This window comes from Bos grunniens, chromosome 6 (genome assembly GCF_055505025.1).
Source record: "Bos grunniens cultivar Pamir isolate PY7600 chromosome 6, Bosgru_T2T1.0, whole genome shotgun sequence".
Lineage (NCBI taxonomy): Eukaryota > Metazoa > Chordata > Mammalia > Artiodactyla > Bovidae > Bos > Bos grunniens.
Genome location: NC_141170.1, coordinates 21,763,244 through 21,782,228, shown reverse-complemented (window position 1 = coordinate 21,782,228; position 18,985 = coordinate 21,763,244). Strand labels below are relative to the sequence as shown.

Below are 18,985 nucleotides of genomic sequence, written 5' to 3'. Positions count from 1 at the left end.
CCCACCCCATTGCTTTATAGGCTCATATCCATAACTGCCATTCACTATCACCCCAAAGAATGCCTAATGGGTATCTAGCAACAATCAGGTCCACATTGAAGCTCCAAATTTTCCTCAATAAAGTTGTCTAAACTCTTCCAGTTGTTCAAACCAAAGACTTTGGAATTATCCTTTGTCTCACATCCTGTCTCAGTTCATGAGCAAATTTAGTCAGCATTATCTTCAAAATACATTGCTATTCAGAACCCTACAAATACCCAATACCTCCAGTCTACCATCATGCACCAAGCCATTAGTATTTCTTGCCTGTATTATTACAATAACCTCCTAACAGGTCCTCTGGGCTTCCCAGGTCAGTCAGGGGTAAAAGAATCCCCCTGCCAATGCAGGAGACTCAAGAGATGTGGGTTCAATCCCTGGATGAGGAAGATCCCCTGGACTAGGGAATGGTAATCCCCTCCAGTATTCTTGCCTGGAGAATCCCATGGACAGAGGAGCCTGGAGGGCTACAGTCCATGGGGTTACAAAGAGTTGGACACAACTGAGCGCATGCACGCATGCAAACAGGTCCTTCTACTTTTGTCCATGGGAAACAACCCAGCAGCAAAGGCAATCATTGAAAATGTAAGTCAGGTCACATCATGCCTTTGTTCAAAGCTGTCCAATGCTTTCAATTTCACTCAGTGGAAAAGGCAAAGTCTTCACCATATCTTTATTATAATCCATAGACTTACAAAATCATCCTTTCAACCACCACCCTTCCCCCACCTTACAATTGTCCTACTTTTCTCTTTCTTTCTGTTTTGTACCTTTGTCTCCTCAACATTCTTCCAACAAGCTAGGGATGCTCCCAATTCAAGGCCTTTGCATGTGAGCCCCTGTAAGTGAATGAGTCTTTCCCCAGATTTCCACTTGATTTGCTCCCTCAACAGTATCAGATATTTTCTCAAAGGTCATTTCTTAGAGAGGCCTTCTTTGGGAGACCCAAGCTCAATCCCTGGGTCGGGAAGATCCCCTGGAGAAGGAAATGGCAACCCACTCCAGTACTCGTGCCTAGAAAATTCCATGGATGGAGAAGCCCGGTGGGCTACAGTCCATGGGGTCGCAAAGAGTCAGACATGACTGAGTGACTTCACTTTCTTTCACTTTCTTTGACCATCCAGTCTAACATGGCAAACCTTCCCCATTCCCCGCACCGCCCCACTCCCCCACCACATATTACATCCCATCCTTTCTCTATTTTCTCTCCTTAGTACTTAACGCTCTCTAATATCTCTACTATACACTTTATGTAGTTATAATACCTTCTTTATTTTCTTTCTCCCCAACTGGAATGCAAGCTCCATGATGGCAGAGATGCAAGCTCGTTTCCAAAGAAGCGTCACTAACACTTGGAACAGTCCATGCTAAGTTGCTTCAGTTGTGTCTGACTTTTTTTTGCGACCCTGTGGATGACAGCCTGCCAGGCTCCTCTGTCCATGGGATTCTCCAGGCAAGAAAACTGGAGTGGATTGCTATTTCCTTCTCCAGGGGATCTTTCCAACCAAGGGATCAAACCTGCATCTCTTATGTCTCCTGCACTGGCAGGTGGCTTCTTTACCACCAGGGCCATCCAGGAAGCCCACCGGGAACAAAAGAGGTGCTCAAATAAATGTCTGTTGAATAACTTAATGAGTCTACAACAAGAGGACACGTTTACACAGGATCTCTAACTATCATGTCTTACAACACCACATTGCCATACTGTGATGCTCTTGATGACATGTATCTAAAAAGCTCCAAGAGAAAAAGTATCTTACAATTATCTGTAATGAGATGAAGCTGAAGGCCAGATGAAGTTCTTTCATTTATTGCTTCCAAATCATTAATCTAAAAGGACTGATATGGTCTTTAGGATACACACCAGGCTTGGTGAGCTGGAGATTCAACACCAGAAATGAGGAGACCTTGCTTCTCTCAGACAGAAAAAAAATGTACTCTGTCTCTTAGAATCTTATGAAGCACATGGAGTAATACTGTTTTGTATAATACGGATCTTTTCTGTTGGGACACTGAAGTCACTTCAGTCAGTCAAGAAAAATGTACACACTGCTATATACTTATTAATAAAATGGATAACCAACAAAGACCTACTGAATAGCACAGGGAACTCTGCTCAATGTTATGTGGCAGCCTGGATGGGAGGGGACTTGGGGGGAGAATGGACACATGAATACGTATGGCTGAGTCCCTTCCCTGTTCACTGAAACTATCACATCATTGTTAATCAGCTATACCCCTAATACAAAATAAAAACTTCAAAAAAAAAAAAGAAGAAAGAAAAGAAAAAGCACCAATCCAGGGCTTAAAAATAAAAGTACAGAAAGTCGATTTGGTCCCAGGAATCAAAAACAACAAAGACCCTGCTTTTAAGATATTTTTATTTTGGTAGGAGGTCACAAGTAAACAAACAAGTAAGTACTACAAATACTTACATTAGTTTCACATACTAATAAGTAATAGAGAATAAAGAGAAGACATAAGAGAATAAAATGGTAGAGGTGACTGGGATGGGGATGGGTTGGAGGTACTGCTTTTTAGCCAGAGTGATATCTGAATTAAAGCCATAATGAACAGAATGGAGATGCCATGGATAGATTTGTGTCAACGGCTTTCTAAATGGAAGAAAGTGATGAAATGAGCAGAAGTGTAGTGAATGGAGGGAAACCTAGAAAAACATATCATGTCTGAGAACCAATCAGAGGCCAGATCCTGTAGGGTCTTGTAGAACATAGAAAGGAATCAAGATTTCATGCTTAGGGGAAAACCAGCAGAAAGTTAGAAGGAAGTGATGCGATCTAAGCATGTTAAGACAATTATGGCTGCTATGTGAAGAATATGCATGGGCGGGGGTGGGGGGCGGGTTGTGCAATGGGAGGGTGGCGGGAGGTGTGAGAAGGCAGGCTGGGAGATTTTATGAGACCTTCACATTCTTCTGTCTGTCAACTGGACCCACAGTTAGGTTTTTCTACCTTTTTCAATCTCTTCCCACGCGTAGAACTGGTTTGGGGTCACTCCTTGACTGGATCTCCCATCCTAAGTCTAAGCTTAGCAAGAGAAAAAGTACTAAAAACAGAGGGCAGGCTCTAGTACATTCCACTTCAGATGCCATGCCATTCTTCACCCACAGTGCCATTTTTGCCCAAGCTGCTGAGTCTTTAAGCAAAGAGTGAGAGTCAGACAGCAGTGCTAGCTGTATGACTTCCCCTGTCCTTCCTGCAAAACCGCAGAAATCTGCTTGATCCACCCATCAGCTTCTTTGGACAGACTGAGGCTCCATTTTTAGGGATTTCTGGGCACACAGTTCTGTGGATTCGTTTCTTTTACCACCAAAGTCTGCCACAATTCCTTTTCACATATTTTACAATGCTCTCTACCCAGAAGCTACTCCATAAATATTAATAAAAATCATTACTGTTACTCCACTGAATCAAAGAGCCTATGCATTTCTTGTTGAGTACTTGTTACAATTTGACTTATGGCAATATTTACTTAACATGAGTGGTTATTCACTTAACACTTGGCCTTTTTGACACTAACCACATTTTAAGTAATCCAAGTGCCAGCATGCACTCGTGTGTGAAAAATATTCACTAAAGAAATATTAGCAGCAACTGTACATAAATTGCTTCTTCATTTTTAGAAGACTTGTAGCTATTCTTGAGAGTAAAATTCTAGAGACTCGAAATATTAAAGGTAACATTATGAGACTGGAAACAAATTACTCCTGAACCTAGCAGGAAAGATTTAATTGTACCCTACAAATATATTATCCCTCTTTTTAGACAGGCATGACTGGTACCTAGTTAATAAGTTAACTCACAAAAAGGAGAGAGAGGAATTCTATTTTTAGGAAAGACGATTTAACACAGACTGGACAAACATTTGACAATAGAACATGTTTAACTGTATTGTTTTTAAAAACAAAATTGAAGTAAACGGCTTTCTAAGAAAAAAAATGTTTTACCTTAGAGAGGAGCTGGAAAATCTGATAGCAAATTTTAGAAAATTTTTTTGTTTTATTTCTTTATTTAGGCAGCGATGTGTGGCATGTGGGGATCTTGGTTACCTAGCCAGGGATTGAACCTGTGCTCCCTGCATTGGAAGCAAGGAGTCTTAACCACTGGACCTCCAGGGAAGCCCAGAAAGAATGTTTTCTCAAAAAAAAAAAAAAAAAAAAATCCAAGAATATCCTGAGTAGAGAAGCTATATATGCCTTGGAGATTTATAGAAGGTTCTGCTGCTGCTGCTGCTAAGTCGCTTCAGTCGTGTCCGACTCTGTGCGACCCCATAGACGGCAGCCCACCAGGCTCTGCCATCCCTGGGATTCTCCAGGCAAGAACACTGGAGTGGGTTGCCATTTCCTTCTCCAGTGCATGAAAGTGAAAATTGAAAATGAAGTTGCTCAGTCGTGTCTGACTCTTAGCAACCCCATGGACTGCAGCCCATCAGGCTCCTCCATCCATGGGATTTTCCAGGCAAGAGTACTGGAGTGGGGTGCCATTGCCTTTTCCTATAGAAGGTTCTAGAACACTCCTATTTGAAAGCAGAGAGAGATCTGTTTTTCAGCCCCACATGCCCCAGCTTTGTATCTTAAGAATCACTATGAAAATAAGATGAAATAATGGTTTTAAGCTCCCTGCGCTCACCAGAAGGCACTGTGTAAATTTGGTGCATCTTATTAGTGAACTCTGCTCTACACACGGATGCTTCAGCTACTTGGCAAAAAGCACCGTCTGTTAAAAAGCATGGGCAAATTAATCCCTATGGGGAAGGGAATTCAAAATTCTTCATTACCACACTAAAGTGAGAAAGTCCTTTAGCATCAATTTGCATGTGCATAAAATTCCAATTTGACAGTTACATTTAAATGAGCCTCAGGTAAATGAGAAGCAAGAGATAAAACTGGAACCTGTTAACAATTATATCACTTCTATTTTTCAACTACCTCAGAGCAACCATGAAGATGCTTCTTTAATGAGACAAAAGAGGACAATACACTGGAAGAGGGACTTTAATTGGCAGGACTTCTGTTTGTTCAATAAGAATGGTATATTTATGTGTCTTTTTATCATGAGAGAAGAAACTGTGATAACAGCATGTAGGAAGAGAGAGAAATTGGAATCTAAGATAAATAATAAACTTTACACTGAAGACAATCCAAAGGCTCTAAGAATAAAAACAGTCAAATACTCTAAGCATTTTGGTGTCTCTGAAATCCACAGATGTGTCTGTCTGTCTCCATCTCTTCCCTGCTCCCCACCCTCTTCCTGATATATCCTGACTCCTGACGGAAGAGCCCAATATGAATTTACAATGTTGAATACATGGCTTTCTTTCAAGAAAGCTCATGAATAGATAGAGCAGGGTTGGCAGCCCAGGATTTTTTTTTTGAGCTGCACCACTTCTGTTCAGAAAAATGGACAGTGTTTCTATTCAGCAGCATCTCTCCCTTTATTTTCACCCTGTGGTGATTTGCATCTAATTCTTCAATAAAAACATCCAGAGAGAAATAAAATATGGAGAGGCGTTTTCCTCTCTGAAAGTGAACACAGCAGTGTGCTCAAAGGTTTTCAAAAATGAAATTCTCAAATTTATTTTTTTTGTACTATCAAGAGGTGATAGTCTCTATTTGCAAATCAAGCACAAAAGCAAAACATCTTGAGGATGGCAAGATTTAGCCAAGCATAGATTAAAAACAAACAAACAAACAACTCCAAGGCTTGAACCTCCACACATGCAAACAAATCAGAGATTTTATGTTGTGGAGGTTATTGATGATTTTAAAGGCCAGTTTTAGAAATTAACAGACCTGAAGAGGTGCATATTAGATTACTACATAAGGATAAAACATGGTTTGAAGTTTTGTGGAAATCAATGTACCTTACCCGAAAAAGTAAAGTACAATATGAGACTTTAAAATGTGCAGAGCTAACATCACTCATTATCAGAGAAATGCAAGTCAAAACCACAATGAGGTACCATTTCACACCAGTCAGAATGGCTGCTATCCAAAAGTCTACAAGCAATAAATGCTGGAGAGGGTGTGGAGAAAAGGGAACCCTCTTACACTCTTGGTGGGAATGCAAACTAGTACAGCCACTATGGAGAATAATGTGGAGATTCCTTTAAAAACTGGAAATAGAACTGCCATATGACCCAGCAATCCCACTGTTAAGCATACACACCAAGGAAACCAGAATTGAAAGAGACACGTGTACCCCAATGTTCATCGCAGCATTGTTTATAATAGCCAGGATATGGAAGCAACCTAGATGTCCATCAGCAGATGAATGGATCAGAAAGCTGTGGTACATATACACAATGGAGTATTACTCAGCCATTAAAAAGAATACATTTGAATCAGTTCTAATGAGGTAGATGAAACTGAAGCCTATTATACAGAGTGAAGTAAGCCAGAAAGAAAAACACCAATACAGTATACTAACACATATATATGGAATTTAGAAAGATGGTAATGATAACCCTATATGCGAGACAGAAAAAGAGACACAGATGTATAGAACAGTCTTTTGGACTCTGTGGGAGAAGGCGAGGGTGGGATGATCTGAGAGAATAGCATTGAAACATGTATATCATCATATGTGAAACAGATCGCCAGCCCAGGTTTGATGCATGAAACAGGTGCTCAGGGCTGGTGCACTGGGATGACCCAGAGGGATGGGATGGGGAGAGAGGTGGGAGGGGGGTTCAGGATGGGGAACACATGTATACCCATGGCTGATTCATATCGGTGTATGGCAAAAACCACTACAGTATTGTAAAATAATTAGCCTCCAACTAAAAGAAATAAATTTTAAAAATAATAATAAAATAAAATGTGGAGAGCTAGTCAAAGGAAAATTATGTTTAAAATTAATGTATAATATCAATTAAACTGAAATAGAAGGCTATTTAATAGTTGGTTTAGTTAACCCATTCTCTTGAATATGGATAACAATGATAGTATCCTACTTTAACTGCAAATCAAATGTCAAAATTAGAATTTGATTCCTTTACAGAATCCAAGATAATATTGGAAAATAATAAAGATAGCAGCAGATAAAAAGCTAAGTTGCTATAACCTGAATATGTAATTTTGTGATTTGTTTTGTAATTTTATCCATACTTGGTGGGAATTTCCAGCACTGGCGAAACCACACTGAGATTGATCTTTGTAACTGTAGCTAGTACAACACAAATGAAAAATAAAGCACCAGAAAGGGTAAACTGAGTGTCTGGGGAGGGCTCTTTGCAGCATGCTGAGAAAAGTTTCAAGATGACCACATTTTAAAAATATTTCTATATTTTCTGGGCAGAGAAATATGTACCTGTGTTTCTTAATGTCATTGATTCCATTCTTCAGATTTCCCAGTCTTTCTGTTGGATTTTGCCTACAAAAAGAGTTTTAAATCAGCTCATAATAATTATGCTTGAGTGAATTTTACATTCAAATTTTATGCTTTTTCTTTATCCATTCATTCATTTTGTCAGTAATATGTATAAACCAGGCACATTTGTGTATAGGGAGACAGAAAACATATGCCCTCTCTGGAGGAGCCACAGTCCAATTACAGTCAGAAATATGAATATATGTATTTATATATCCCAGTATATAGCTGTAGGCCATATATGGGCTTCCTTTGTGGGTCAGCTGGTAAAGAATCCGCCTACAGTGCTGGAGATCTGGGTTCAGTCCCTGGATTGGGAAGATCCCCTGGAGAAGGGAAAGGCTACCCACTTCAGTGGTCTGGACTAGAGAATTCCATGGACTATATAGTCCATGGGGTCGCAAAGAGTCAGACATGACTGAACGACTTACTTTCTCTATATAGTTATAGATACTTAGATATAGATATTGATATATAGATAGGTATATATCCCAGTGCTTTAAATGAGCTATGAATAAATGCTTAGAAGAATGCTGCTGCTAAGTCGCTTCAGTCGTGTCCGACTCTGTGAGACCCCAGAGACGGCAGCCCACTAGGCTCCCCTGTCCCTGGGATTCTCCAGGCAAGAACACTGGAGTGAGCTGCCATTTCCTTCTCCAATGCATGAAAGTGAAAAGTGAAAGTGAAGTCGCTCAGTCGTGTCTGACTCCTAGCGACCCCATGGGCTGCAGCCTACCAGGCTCCTCCGTCCATGGGATTTTCCAGGCAAGAGTACTGGAGTGGGGTGCCATTGCCTTCTCCACTTAGAAGAATAGGTGGATGCTATTATATCTTACCAATTTTGCTAAGAAGACCAAGGAAAGCTTTAGAGAATCATTTACTATGGAGTTAAAATTTTAAAAACATGAAGAAATTTCTGCGGGAAACCAGCAGCAAGGTTTCATATCCTAAATTTACTAAATTTTAATGCACTTTTGAAAGTTCGTATGTGCAAAAAAATGTTCAAAATGTTTAAAAAAAGGCAAAAAAATTAAGTTTAAACAAAATTCTAGAAGTCTTCTGTTCTCCAACAAATTACTTTTAATGTTAAATAGAAATCTGCAGTAATTTGCAATAAGGTCAGAGGAGTAGTTTTTTAAAAAACTGAAGGCTGAAAGAGGGCATACAGCAATACTTTATCATCACCACAGAAAATTAACAGAGGCTATAGATTACTCCTTCATTATGGTAAGTTTTGTGGTTTTGTTTTTCTCTACAGCAGACAAAGATGATTCTCCAGGATAACCTGAACAATCTGGATAACTTTTAAACTATAAGAAGGTACTGTGGTTCTATCATATGAAGGAAATTCAAACTCCTAGTACAGACCATTAAATAGAAAACATGTAGGCGCATGCTAAGTCACTTCAGTCGTATCTGACTCTTTGCAATCCTAGGGACCGCCAGGCTCCTCTGTCCATGGGATTCTCCAGGAATACTGGAGTGGGCTGCCATGCGCTCCTCCAGGCAATCTTCCCAACCCAGGGATCAAACCCATGTCTCTTACGTCTCCTGCATTGGCAGGCAGATTCTTTACCACTATCCACCCGGGAAGCCCAAAGTAGAAATGATTTTCTTTAAATATACTCTAACTACATAGAAAAGTACTATAAGTAAATACACATATAACTTTAAAATGGCAGCAGAAATAAGAAGCCTTCACACTTTCCCTAAAAACAAAGGATTTTTAATAGTCATTCTCACCTGCAAAGCCTCCGAATCAGATCCTCAGGTCGTCTTGTTATCTTTCTGGGAAAATCCATTTTTTCAATGCCTTTGAGAATCAGATTGTAGGTCATCATTTGGTCAATCCCAGAAAAAGGAGGGCTAGAGAAAAGCCAAAATAGGACATTAGGACCCACATCTGAGACACATTTACAGCTAATATTCCATCCTCCCTCTTTCCCTCCTTCCTTCTCTCTCATAGGTTGTTTTATAGCAAATCTGCACATATGCTAGAAAATAATCTCATTACTTGAATACCACTTAAAATACATACATACACAGATAGACACAGAGGTAATCTATTGGGTGGTGATAATCACTGAAAAGAAAAATAAAGGGGAGGACAGAGAGTGAGAGAGAGGCGTGATGTTTTTAGACACAATGGATAGTAAAAGGGCTTCAGTGGTAAAGAATCCACCTGCCAAGGCAGAAGAATGGATTTAATCCCTGGGTTGGGAAGATCCCCTGGAGAAGAAAATGTCAACCCACTAAGCCTCTCTCATACGCTGACAATTAAGCAGAGATGAGAATGAGTCACACTGTTCTCTTGTAGACAAAGAATTCCAAGATAGCAAGGAGTCAGGAGTGGACACAGGTTATTCTTGGAACAGGGAGGGCAGTGTTGCTGGTGGAGTCAGTAAGCAGGGCAGGAGGATTAGAGACGAGGGTCACATGACTATAGACCCAGTGGGCTATGGGAAGGACCTGGGAATGTGTTCTAATTTACAAAACCCAAAGTAAGGTTTTAAAAACGTGTTGATGGACTTCCCTGGTGGTCCAGTGGTTAAGATTCCATGCTTCCACTGGAGGGGTGGTGGAGTCAATTACTGGTCAGGAAACTAAGATCCCGAATGCCAGGTGGTATGACCAAAAGGTAGAAAAAAACAAAAAACAAAACAAAACAAAAAAATGCGTTGAAAATAAACTGTGATGGTTCCAGTGGTGGGGGAAGGCAGGGCTGGTAGCTCGGACTAGAACAGTAGTGGTGAAGGTGGAGATGTGATTGGATTCCAGATTATTTTGAAGAAAGTCAACAGGATTTGCTAATGGGGTGAATGTGGTATGCAGGAGAAAGCAAAGATTCAAGAATGATGCTAAAGTGTTTTGGGGGTTTCCCTGGTAGCTCAGCTGGTAAAGAATCCACCTGCAATGCAGGAGACCTGGGTGCAATCCATGGGTTGGGAAGATCCCTTGGAGAAGGGCATGGCAAGCCACTCCAGTATTCTGGCCTGGAGAATCCCTATTGACAGAGGGGCCTGGCGGGCTGCAGTCCATGGGGTCATAAAGAGTCGGACATGACTGAGTGACTGAGCAACTAAGCACAAAGCGTTCCGATCTATAGAACTGAGCTATTTTTACTAAGACTGGAGTGAGCTGGGAGTAAAGGATGCAGAGCAGGTTATGAAGAAGAAAATCAAGAGTTATGTCTTGAACATCCAAATAGAGATGCTAAGCAAACAGTTGAACTTAGGGGTCTGGAATTCAGGGAAGAACCTAGGGCTGGAGGTGTGGTTCTGAGGAGTCCTTAGACAGCATTTATGGCCAGGGGACTTGATGTTATCACCCAAGGAGTGAATAGGTAGAAAACAGGTCAAGGACTGAAGTGACCTGAGGTCAGGATGAGAAGAAGGATCTAGCAACAGATACTGAGCTGGAGACTCTAGCATGGGGACAGAAAAGAGAGTATTTCAAGGCAACTGTTGCAACAATGAATAAGAAAGTTTACAATAGCTAGGAAATGGAAGCAACCTAGATGTCCATTGGCAGACGAATGGATAAGAAAGTTGTGGTATATATATACAATGGAATATTATTCAGCTATTAAAAATGCATTTGAGTCAGTTCTAATGAGGTGGATGAAACTGGAGCCTATTATACAGAGTGAAGTAAGTCTGAAAGAAAAACACCAATACAGTATATTAATGTATATATATGGAATTTAGAAAGATGGTAATGACGACCCGGTATGCGAGACAGCAAAAGAGACACAGATATAAAGAACAGACTTTTGGACTCTGTGGGAGAAGGTGAGGGTGGGATGATTTGAAAGAATAGCACTGAAACACATATATTACCATATGTGAAACAGATGACCAGTCCAAGTTTGATGCATGAAACAGGGCACTCAGAGCTGGTGCCCTGGGACAGCCCAGAGGGATGGGATGGGGAGCGAGGTGGGAGGGGGTTCAACACGAGGGGACACATATACACCCATGTCTGGTTCATGTCACTGTATGGCAAAAACCACTACAATATTGTAAAGTAATTAGTCTCTAATTATAATAAATAAACTAATTTTTTAAAAAAGAAAGCATAGGGAATGAACCACTGAATTTGGGTAACATGTTAATGTATAGACTCTGCTTTTAAAATCACTTTCAAACCTACACTGTTGTGTCATTTAATTTCTGAAAATTAAAGATGAGTTTCACAAACAACTCTGCCGTATTTTAGTCACGCTTGAGACGGGAGGATACTGAGAGCTCCCACTTTTTGTAATAAACTTAAAACAAGTTTGGTGCACCGACTTTTCAATAATCTATGTTTCATTCATAAATAAAAAGATGTAGGAAACAAAAAACATTGCTCTAACATCTTCAACTTATTTATGTATTTACAAGTAGGTAGTGTTTTGTTTTGGTTTGGTTTTTCAGTTCTTTTCTTATCTTCATTTACCTCCTGACTTTAGGGCATTTAAAATGAACCAATACAATTTTGTAAAGTAAAAAAATAAATAAATAAAAATAAATCAATGAAAAAAAAATTTTTTTTTAATAAAATGAACTGTCCCCATACCCTATCCCAGGAAACCTTTATAAAAAGGATTTCTCAACTTTTTTTTCATATTTTATTTTTAATTGGAGGATACTTGCTTTACAATGTTGTGTTGGGTGTACAAGCTGTACGACAACTTGAATCAGCTGTAAGTATACTTATATCCCCCTCCCTCTTGAATCTCCCTCCCACCCATCCCCCACTCTCAACTTCTTTAGGACAACTCAAGACCATTTTGGCAATTCCAAATTATTGAGAATCATTCCCCTTTCCTATTCCCTCACTTTATTTCCACACTTCACATAACAATGTATTCCAGCTGATGAAGACAGAAATGTATATTCTCCAGGTACCTACAAGAGCTGTCACGTATCTGTTAGAAATGCAGCTGACTTATTTTCCAGAGACAAGAAAACCAATTCTTGAAACAGAAATCCTTGTGTCCTGAGACCGCAAGCAATTTTCTCTCTAAATGACTAGCAGGACATTTTTCTTTTCTTTCCTTCAAAATCTTAAGCAATGAATATTTGAAAATATTTGATATTGCAGATAATATCAAATAATCTTTCATGTGGACAAGGATAAAGAACAGAGCCACACATAATCCAATACTGAAATTTGCAGTGTATAAAGTTCAAGAAGATTCCAGGAAACTCTCCTTTGGTAAAGTATGTGCTGAGCCTTGAATCCCCTGAACTGGGCTCATTCCAGCATTTCTTATGCCGTTCCACATGCAAATCCTCCCTGAAATCAAGACTGAGGATATTTGGTTGTAAAGGCTTAAAAGGATGACCGAATCAGTTCATGATAAATGGAGATAGAAAACTGACCTGAGTGCTGTGGGTACATCCATGCATTATACTAAAAGCTCATTTGTATAAGGCACATGTGTTTAATAAAAAACGTGTCTCATTTGGAGTCAGAAGACCTGAGATTAAATCCCAGGTCTTAGTGGTAGATCTCTGACCCAGTCTTCTAATCCATAACATTTAAATCATAAAATACTCATAATACAAATTTAAACCTTAAGATAACAAAAATTCCTGCTTTAACTTCCATATAAGTTTGTGAAAACAAAACTAGATAAAACAGATGTAAGTGCTTTGTAAGTTGGCAAAGGCTTTACAAATGTGAGGTAATATGTGTTTGTGCACATATATGTATAAGTGTGTGTGTGTGGGCATGACTGTTTGGGATCCTGAATTCATTAATATACAGCTCTTTATCACTTCAGGAATGACAATCCAATTTTAACTTGTAAAACTCCTGCTGTGTCTTGTCTCTGTTCATCAGCACCTCTAGAAAGCAGTTGACAAGGGGATTAAAATTTAAATCCAGCAATGCTTCCTTCTTTTAGCATTTCTGGTTAATGATTTATTGGGAAGATGGAAGAATATGGTTAAATTTAATTGATCAATGGATTTAATGGGAATACATCTGCTATTTTCTCAACTGAAAAAAATATATGAGGAAATAATAACAGCCCACAACTTCAATTCTCTTTATTTTGATGATGAAGTCCCAAAACTTTCACTTAATATAGTGAAGTTATAGTTAAGTATTAATTATACTTAATATAAAAGTATATAGTTATATATATATATATAATATATACATTAGTATATTAGTATATATATATTGGAGAAGGCAATGGCACCCCACTCCAGTACTCTTGCCTGGAAAATCCCATGGACAGAAGAGCCTGGTAGGCTGCAGTCCATGGGGTCGCTAAGAGTCGGACACGACTGAGCGACTTCACTTTCACTTTTCACTTTCATGCATTGGAGAAGGAAATGGCAACCCATTCCAGTGTTCTTGCCTGGAGAATCCCAGGGACGGGGGAGCCTGGTGGGCTGCAGTCTATGGGGTCGCACAGAGTCGGACACGACTGAAGTGACTTAGCAGCAGCAGCAGCAGCATTAATATATATACACTATATAGAAGTATATATTAAGTAAAATTATACTTAATTTAAAAGTATATAAAGTATTAATTACACTTTATATAGTATGTATAACAACAGACCTTGCCCCTCTAGGTGCATGCATGAGTGCTAAGTCATTTCAGTTGTGTCCTACTCTTTGCAACTCTACAAATTGTAACCCCCCAGGCTCTGTTGTCCATGGGATTCTCCAGGCAAGAATACTGGAGTGGGTTTCCACGCCCTCTTCCAGGGGATCCTTCCAATCCAGGGATCGAACCCGTGTCTCTTTGTCTCCTGGATTGGCAGGAGGGTTCTTTACCACAAGTGCCACCTGGGGAGCCCTTCTAGGTAAACTATAGCAGTTTTGTACTCCTTTGCTGTACCTTCCTGAATATTTTCACCATGTTATACCCTAGAAAGCATGCTATACAGGACATAATGTGAAGAGGAAAAGGCATCATGCTTAATCAAAAACACTTCCAAAATGTTAAATTCTTATATACATATATATATATGTATGTATTATCATGAGTAAGTTATTTTTGCAGTTCTCTGAAGAAGAGGCTGAACACAACTTGAAGGTACTTACTTGCCCGTGAGGAGCTCATATACTAGAATTCCCAGGGACCAAAAATCCACACTGAAGTCATGTCCTTTGTTGAGAATGACTTCAGGAGCTACATACTCTGGAGTTCCACAGAACGTCCATGTTTTCTGTCCAGATCCTATTTTCTTAGCAAATCCAAAGTCAACCTAGAAAAGAAGATCAAAGAAATCTTCAGAGATCATAAAACTCACACTCTTCTTTAAATCTCCGTTTAACTTCTTAAGGGTTTCCCTGATAGCTCAGCTGGTAAAGAATCCACCTGCAATGCAGGAGACCCTGGTTCAATTCCTGGGTTGGGAAAATCCACTGGAGATGGGATTGGCTACCCATTCCAGTATTCTTTGGGCTTCCCTTGTGGCTCAGCTGGTAAAGAATCCGCCTGCAATGTGGGAGATCTGGGTTCGATCTCTGGGTTGGAAAGATGCCCTGGTGAAGGGAAAGGCTACCCACTCCAGTATTCTGGCCTGGAGAATTCCATGGACTGTGTAGTCCAGGGGGTCGCAAACAGTTGGACACGACTGAGCAACTTTCACTTTAACTTCTTCAGTCTTCTTTCTTTGCCTCCACCCTCCCCTTCACACCACACACACATACTCACAAACACTGACCCTCTCATTCAGGGCCAAGGGTAAACCTCATTACACTGGAGAAAGTTCCATGCACACATCTCTACACCCAGGACTCCTAGAGGGCTAGAGGGTTGGTTTAGGAAGGGGCTGTGTGCTGTGCTCAGTCACTCAGTTGTGTCCAACTCTTTGAGACCTCATGGATTGTATGTAGCCCACCAAGCTCCTCTGTCCATGGGATTTCTCAGGCAAGAATATTGAAGTGGGTTGCCATTTCCTTCTCCAGGGGATTTTCCCAACCCATAGATCGAACGTGCGTCTCCTGTGGAGCCTATGTTGGCAGGTGGATTCTTTACTGCTAGTGCCACCTGGGAAGCCCTTTAGGAAGGGGAGATCCTTCCAACCAAGGTGAAGTTCAGGGCAAGCAGACCAGTGATTTTCAATATCAACAGTGGTATTCATTAGGAAAAGAAGAGAAGGGGGCAGTGACTGACCCTTTTGCACTTCATATCATAAAAGGAAATTGAGGATTTGGAAAAGGAACCATTGTTGAGGAAAAAAGGGCTTAAAATTCTAGACAGTCTTGAAAAACCTTTGTGCACAATGCCTGCACCTTCTCAAGGCTGGGAGTCAGAAGTAAAAGCCAGGATCATCCCATCTCAACTTTGGCTGCACTCTGACACCCTCAGTCCCTCTCAGGGTGGTGGGCGATGGGTAGCACTTGGATTAACTTATTTATTCTGAAAAAATACAGTCAGCACTTACAATTGGCCAAGCTCTGTGCTATAGATACAAAGTGGACTAGAAGAACTTCGGAGTACTGGGATTGCTTAAACAGACATGTGAGAATAATAAAATGCCACGTGAGACATGATACAGAAGATGATGTAAAGTATAAACTCAAAGAGCCCAAAGACATGGATTTCTGGCACATCAGGGAGAAGATAGCTGGGGAAGATGCCATTAGGAGCTGACAGCTGAGCTCAGTGCTGACTGAGCGTTGGGAACTCTCCCAGGGTGATGTATGGGCACTGCCCTCATCTGTCGCTTCAGAATAGGTCCCTCCACTTCTCTGAGACTCTATTCAATGAATTCTGCACACAGAATAGAGACTGGAAATAAGACTGGAGCACAGAAGACCCACTCTTTGAATCGAGGCTGTGTATATGACTGAAGTCCTGCCCTGCAAAACAAACAGCTGGTTTCCTTCCAAGGGGTGACTTCGCGTGTACCTTTCATCTCCAAATACATACAGACATTATTTTAGTAAAACCACCCTCCACCACCCTCAAGTAAACACACACAAATTATACCTGGGCTTCAACATGCATATTTTAATAGCTTCATTACACATGGACTATCTCAATAATATGGCAGTAATCTTGACTAAAAAAATTAAATAAATCAGGTTAACATCAAAATAGGCCCTCATCTAAAAAAAACATGAATCAGCCAATTATAAAATCCAGCCCTCATTTCTTTATTCAAGTATTAATATTTAAAATATTTGTCTTACTTTTAAAAATCTCTTAAATTGATCTTTTTACTAATGCTTTTTGTTATGTATTAGAAATTTTTCCTAATATTTCCTTATTAGAAAGAGGGATTTTAAACAACCTAATTTGAAGCAGGTTTTAACTGTTTTCTTTCATCTACCAAAAGGACTCACAATGATAATACCTAAGAGATGGCTGGTAATATTATGAAATTAAAATTTGCAATTTACTGAGACTAGCATATCTACTTACTCCTGAGAGGAAGAACCAATATGAAATTCCTGGCTGATTTTTTAAAGACAAATTTAGGACACAAGAAAACAATGCTTATACCTGCATTTTCACGAATGCATATGCAAATATTATATTTTGTTGTTTTATAACAGCCTTTCAACTCATTTTTTAAATTGCAAGTAAGTTTTCCTTTTAATGATGACTGAAAGTTCATTAGATACTGAGGATACATTTTTAAAAGTGATACATTTTAATTTGAGCATCTGGTTTTGCTTTTGTACTTACATACTAACTGAAAGAGATGGCAGTAATTACATTAAAATTTAAGATTTATGAAAATTTCCCACTTTCTTTATCTCCTTTGATCTTATCAGCTTTAGTCTAAACCATCTGGTTGGAGAAAATCAACACTCAGACCTCTCTAAAGTGAGGTGCCAAATAGAAGTTCCCAGATCTTCTGATGTGAAGCTCTGTGTATTTCCTATAAAAATCCACACTACCTCTGTCTTGAACCAGCATGGATAGCACTACAAAGCCTCAAACTTTATTTAACCCTTTCTCTTCTAGGCAACAGAACTGTAAGTTTTTTCCTTTATTCAATGAATGTTTATTGAAAACCACTATGTACCAAACACTAGGGTATAGACAAAGCCCCCAGTCTTCTTAGAGTTTACATTTAAGAGAAAGAAAGAAAACATAAATAAAAATATATTACCATATAACCAATAAGGACCTACTTATTGTTCCCTACAAGGTCCCTGTAAGTTCCCTACTGTGTAGCACAGGAACTCTACTCAGTATTTTATAATAACTTACAAGCTAAAAAGCTGAAACTCCAGTACTTTGGCCACCTCATGCGAAGAGTTGATTCACTGGAAAAGACTCTGATGCTGGGAGGGATTGGGGGCAGGAGGAGAAGGGGATGACAGAGGATGAGATGGCTGGATGGCATCACCGACTTGATGGACATGAGTTTGAGTGAACTCCGGGAGTTGGTGATGGACAGGGAGGCCTGGCGTGATGTAATTCACCAGGTCACAAAGAGTTGGACATGACTGAGCAACTGAACTGAACTGAACTGAACAAGGGAAAAGAATGTGAAAAAATCAAAATGACTTTGCTGTACACCTGAAACTAACACAACATTGTAAATCAACTATACTTCAATTAAAATTTTGACAATATATAATAGCATACATAATATTATCAGATTTTAACATATGCTATGGAGAAACATATAAACATGTACTGAGATCAATATGAATTACACTCTAAACAGGGTGATCAGAAAAGCCTCTCTGGAGAGGTAGCATTTATGCAGATTTGAGCAGAAATCTGCATGAAATAAAATAAGAGCTCTGTAAAAAATCTGAGCAAGAGTGATCCTGACAGATAAAGAGCTAGCACCAAGGCCCTAGCCTTCGGGAACATGCGTGGTGAAGATCAAGGACTGCCAAGAAGGCCACTGTGGCTGGGCCATAGTGTGTGAAGAGAAGAGGCAGGAAGTGAGGGCAAAATTGTGGAGTGGCCCAGTAAACCACAGAAAGAACTTCAGACTTTTTTTCTAGGAGACCATTGGAGGATTAAGAGTAGAGGTGTGTATGACATGACTAATGTTTCAAAAGGATCATTCTAGAAGAAAAGAAAATAGAGACCTCCTCTTTTTAAAAAAGCTTTTTTTTTTTTTCTTAGCAGAACTGAGCTTTTAAGAAGAATCTCTGGAGAAGCTACACTCAGGTTTTCCCTTGTCACTATTAAATTCTCATTATGAAAGTCAACTGAACATTATGCTGAAATCTTAAAAACATTGCCTCTGAAGATTTTAATAAACCAGAAGGTTCTAGCATGTTTCTATACTTATAGCAATGATTGGATCTTTCAGAAAGAAAAAAAGAAAAAAAATTTAGCACTGTGGCTTGATGGAGCTGGTATCCAGTAAATGCTAGCTTTTTCCCAGAAGTTTCTCTCTGGGACAGAAAATTTGTCAGATATTGGTTCTCTTGGTCATATAAAAAAGGGATACAAAATGACCACTCTAATTAAGCCAGATGATTCATGGGACACAACATTCCAAAAAAAATATTTATGTGGCATTTTCAGGGCACTTTCTTTGCCCAAGTCTAGACAAGGGTAAAATGGAATCTGTTTATTCTGTCCAACAATAACCAAAGAGGATTTCGTGTTCTTGT

At 39.6% G+C, this 18,985-nt stretch overlaps 1 protein-coding gene across 5 annotated transcripts in view; it reads right to left on the bottom strand.

The window, feature by feature from the left end:
- Window positions 1–18,985, bottom strand: part of PRKG2 (protein kinase cGMP-dependent 2) — a 125,317-nt gene that overhangs the window by 8,538 nt on the left and 97,794 nt on the right. For all 5 annotated transcript variants that reach the window (XR_015166125.1, XM_086407544.1, XM_086407543.1 and 2 more), the window contains 3 exons: window positions 14,483–14,646; window positions 9,174–9,296; window positions 7,371–7,433 (listed from right to left, as the gene is read on the bottom strand). Coding sequence is in view for 4 of the 5 variants with exons in the window: in XM_086407544.1 (XP_086263670.1) it covers window positions 7,371–7,433; window positions 9,174–9,296; window positions 14,483–14,646 (350 nt within the window). In the remaining variant the exon portion in view is untranslated. The remainder of the gene's footprint in view (window positions 1–7,370; window positions 7,434–9,173; window positions 9,297–14,482; window positions 14,647–18,985) is intronic.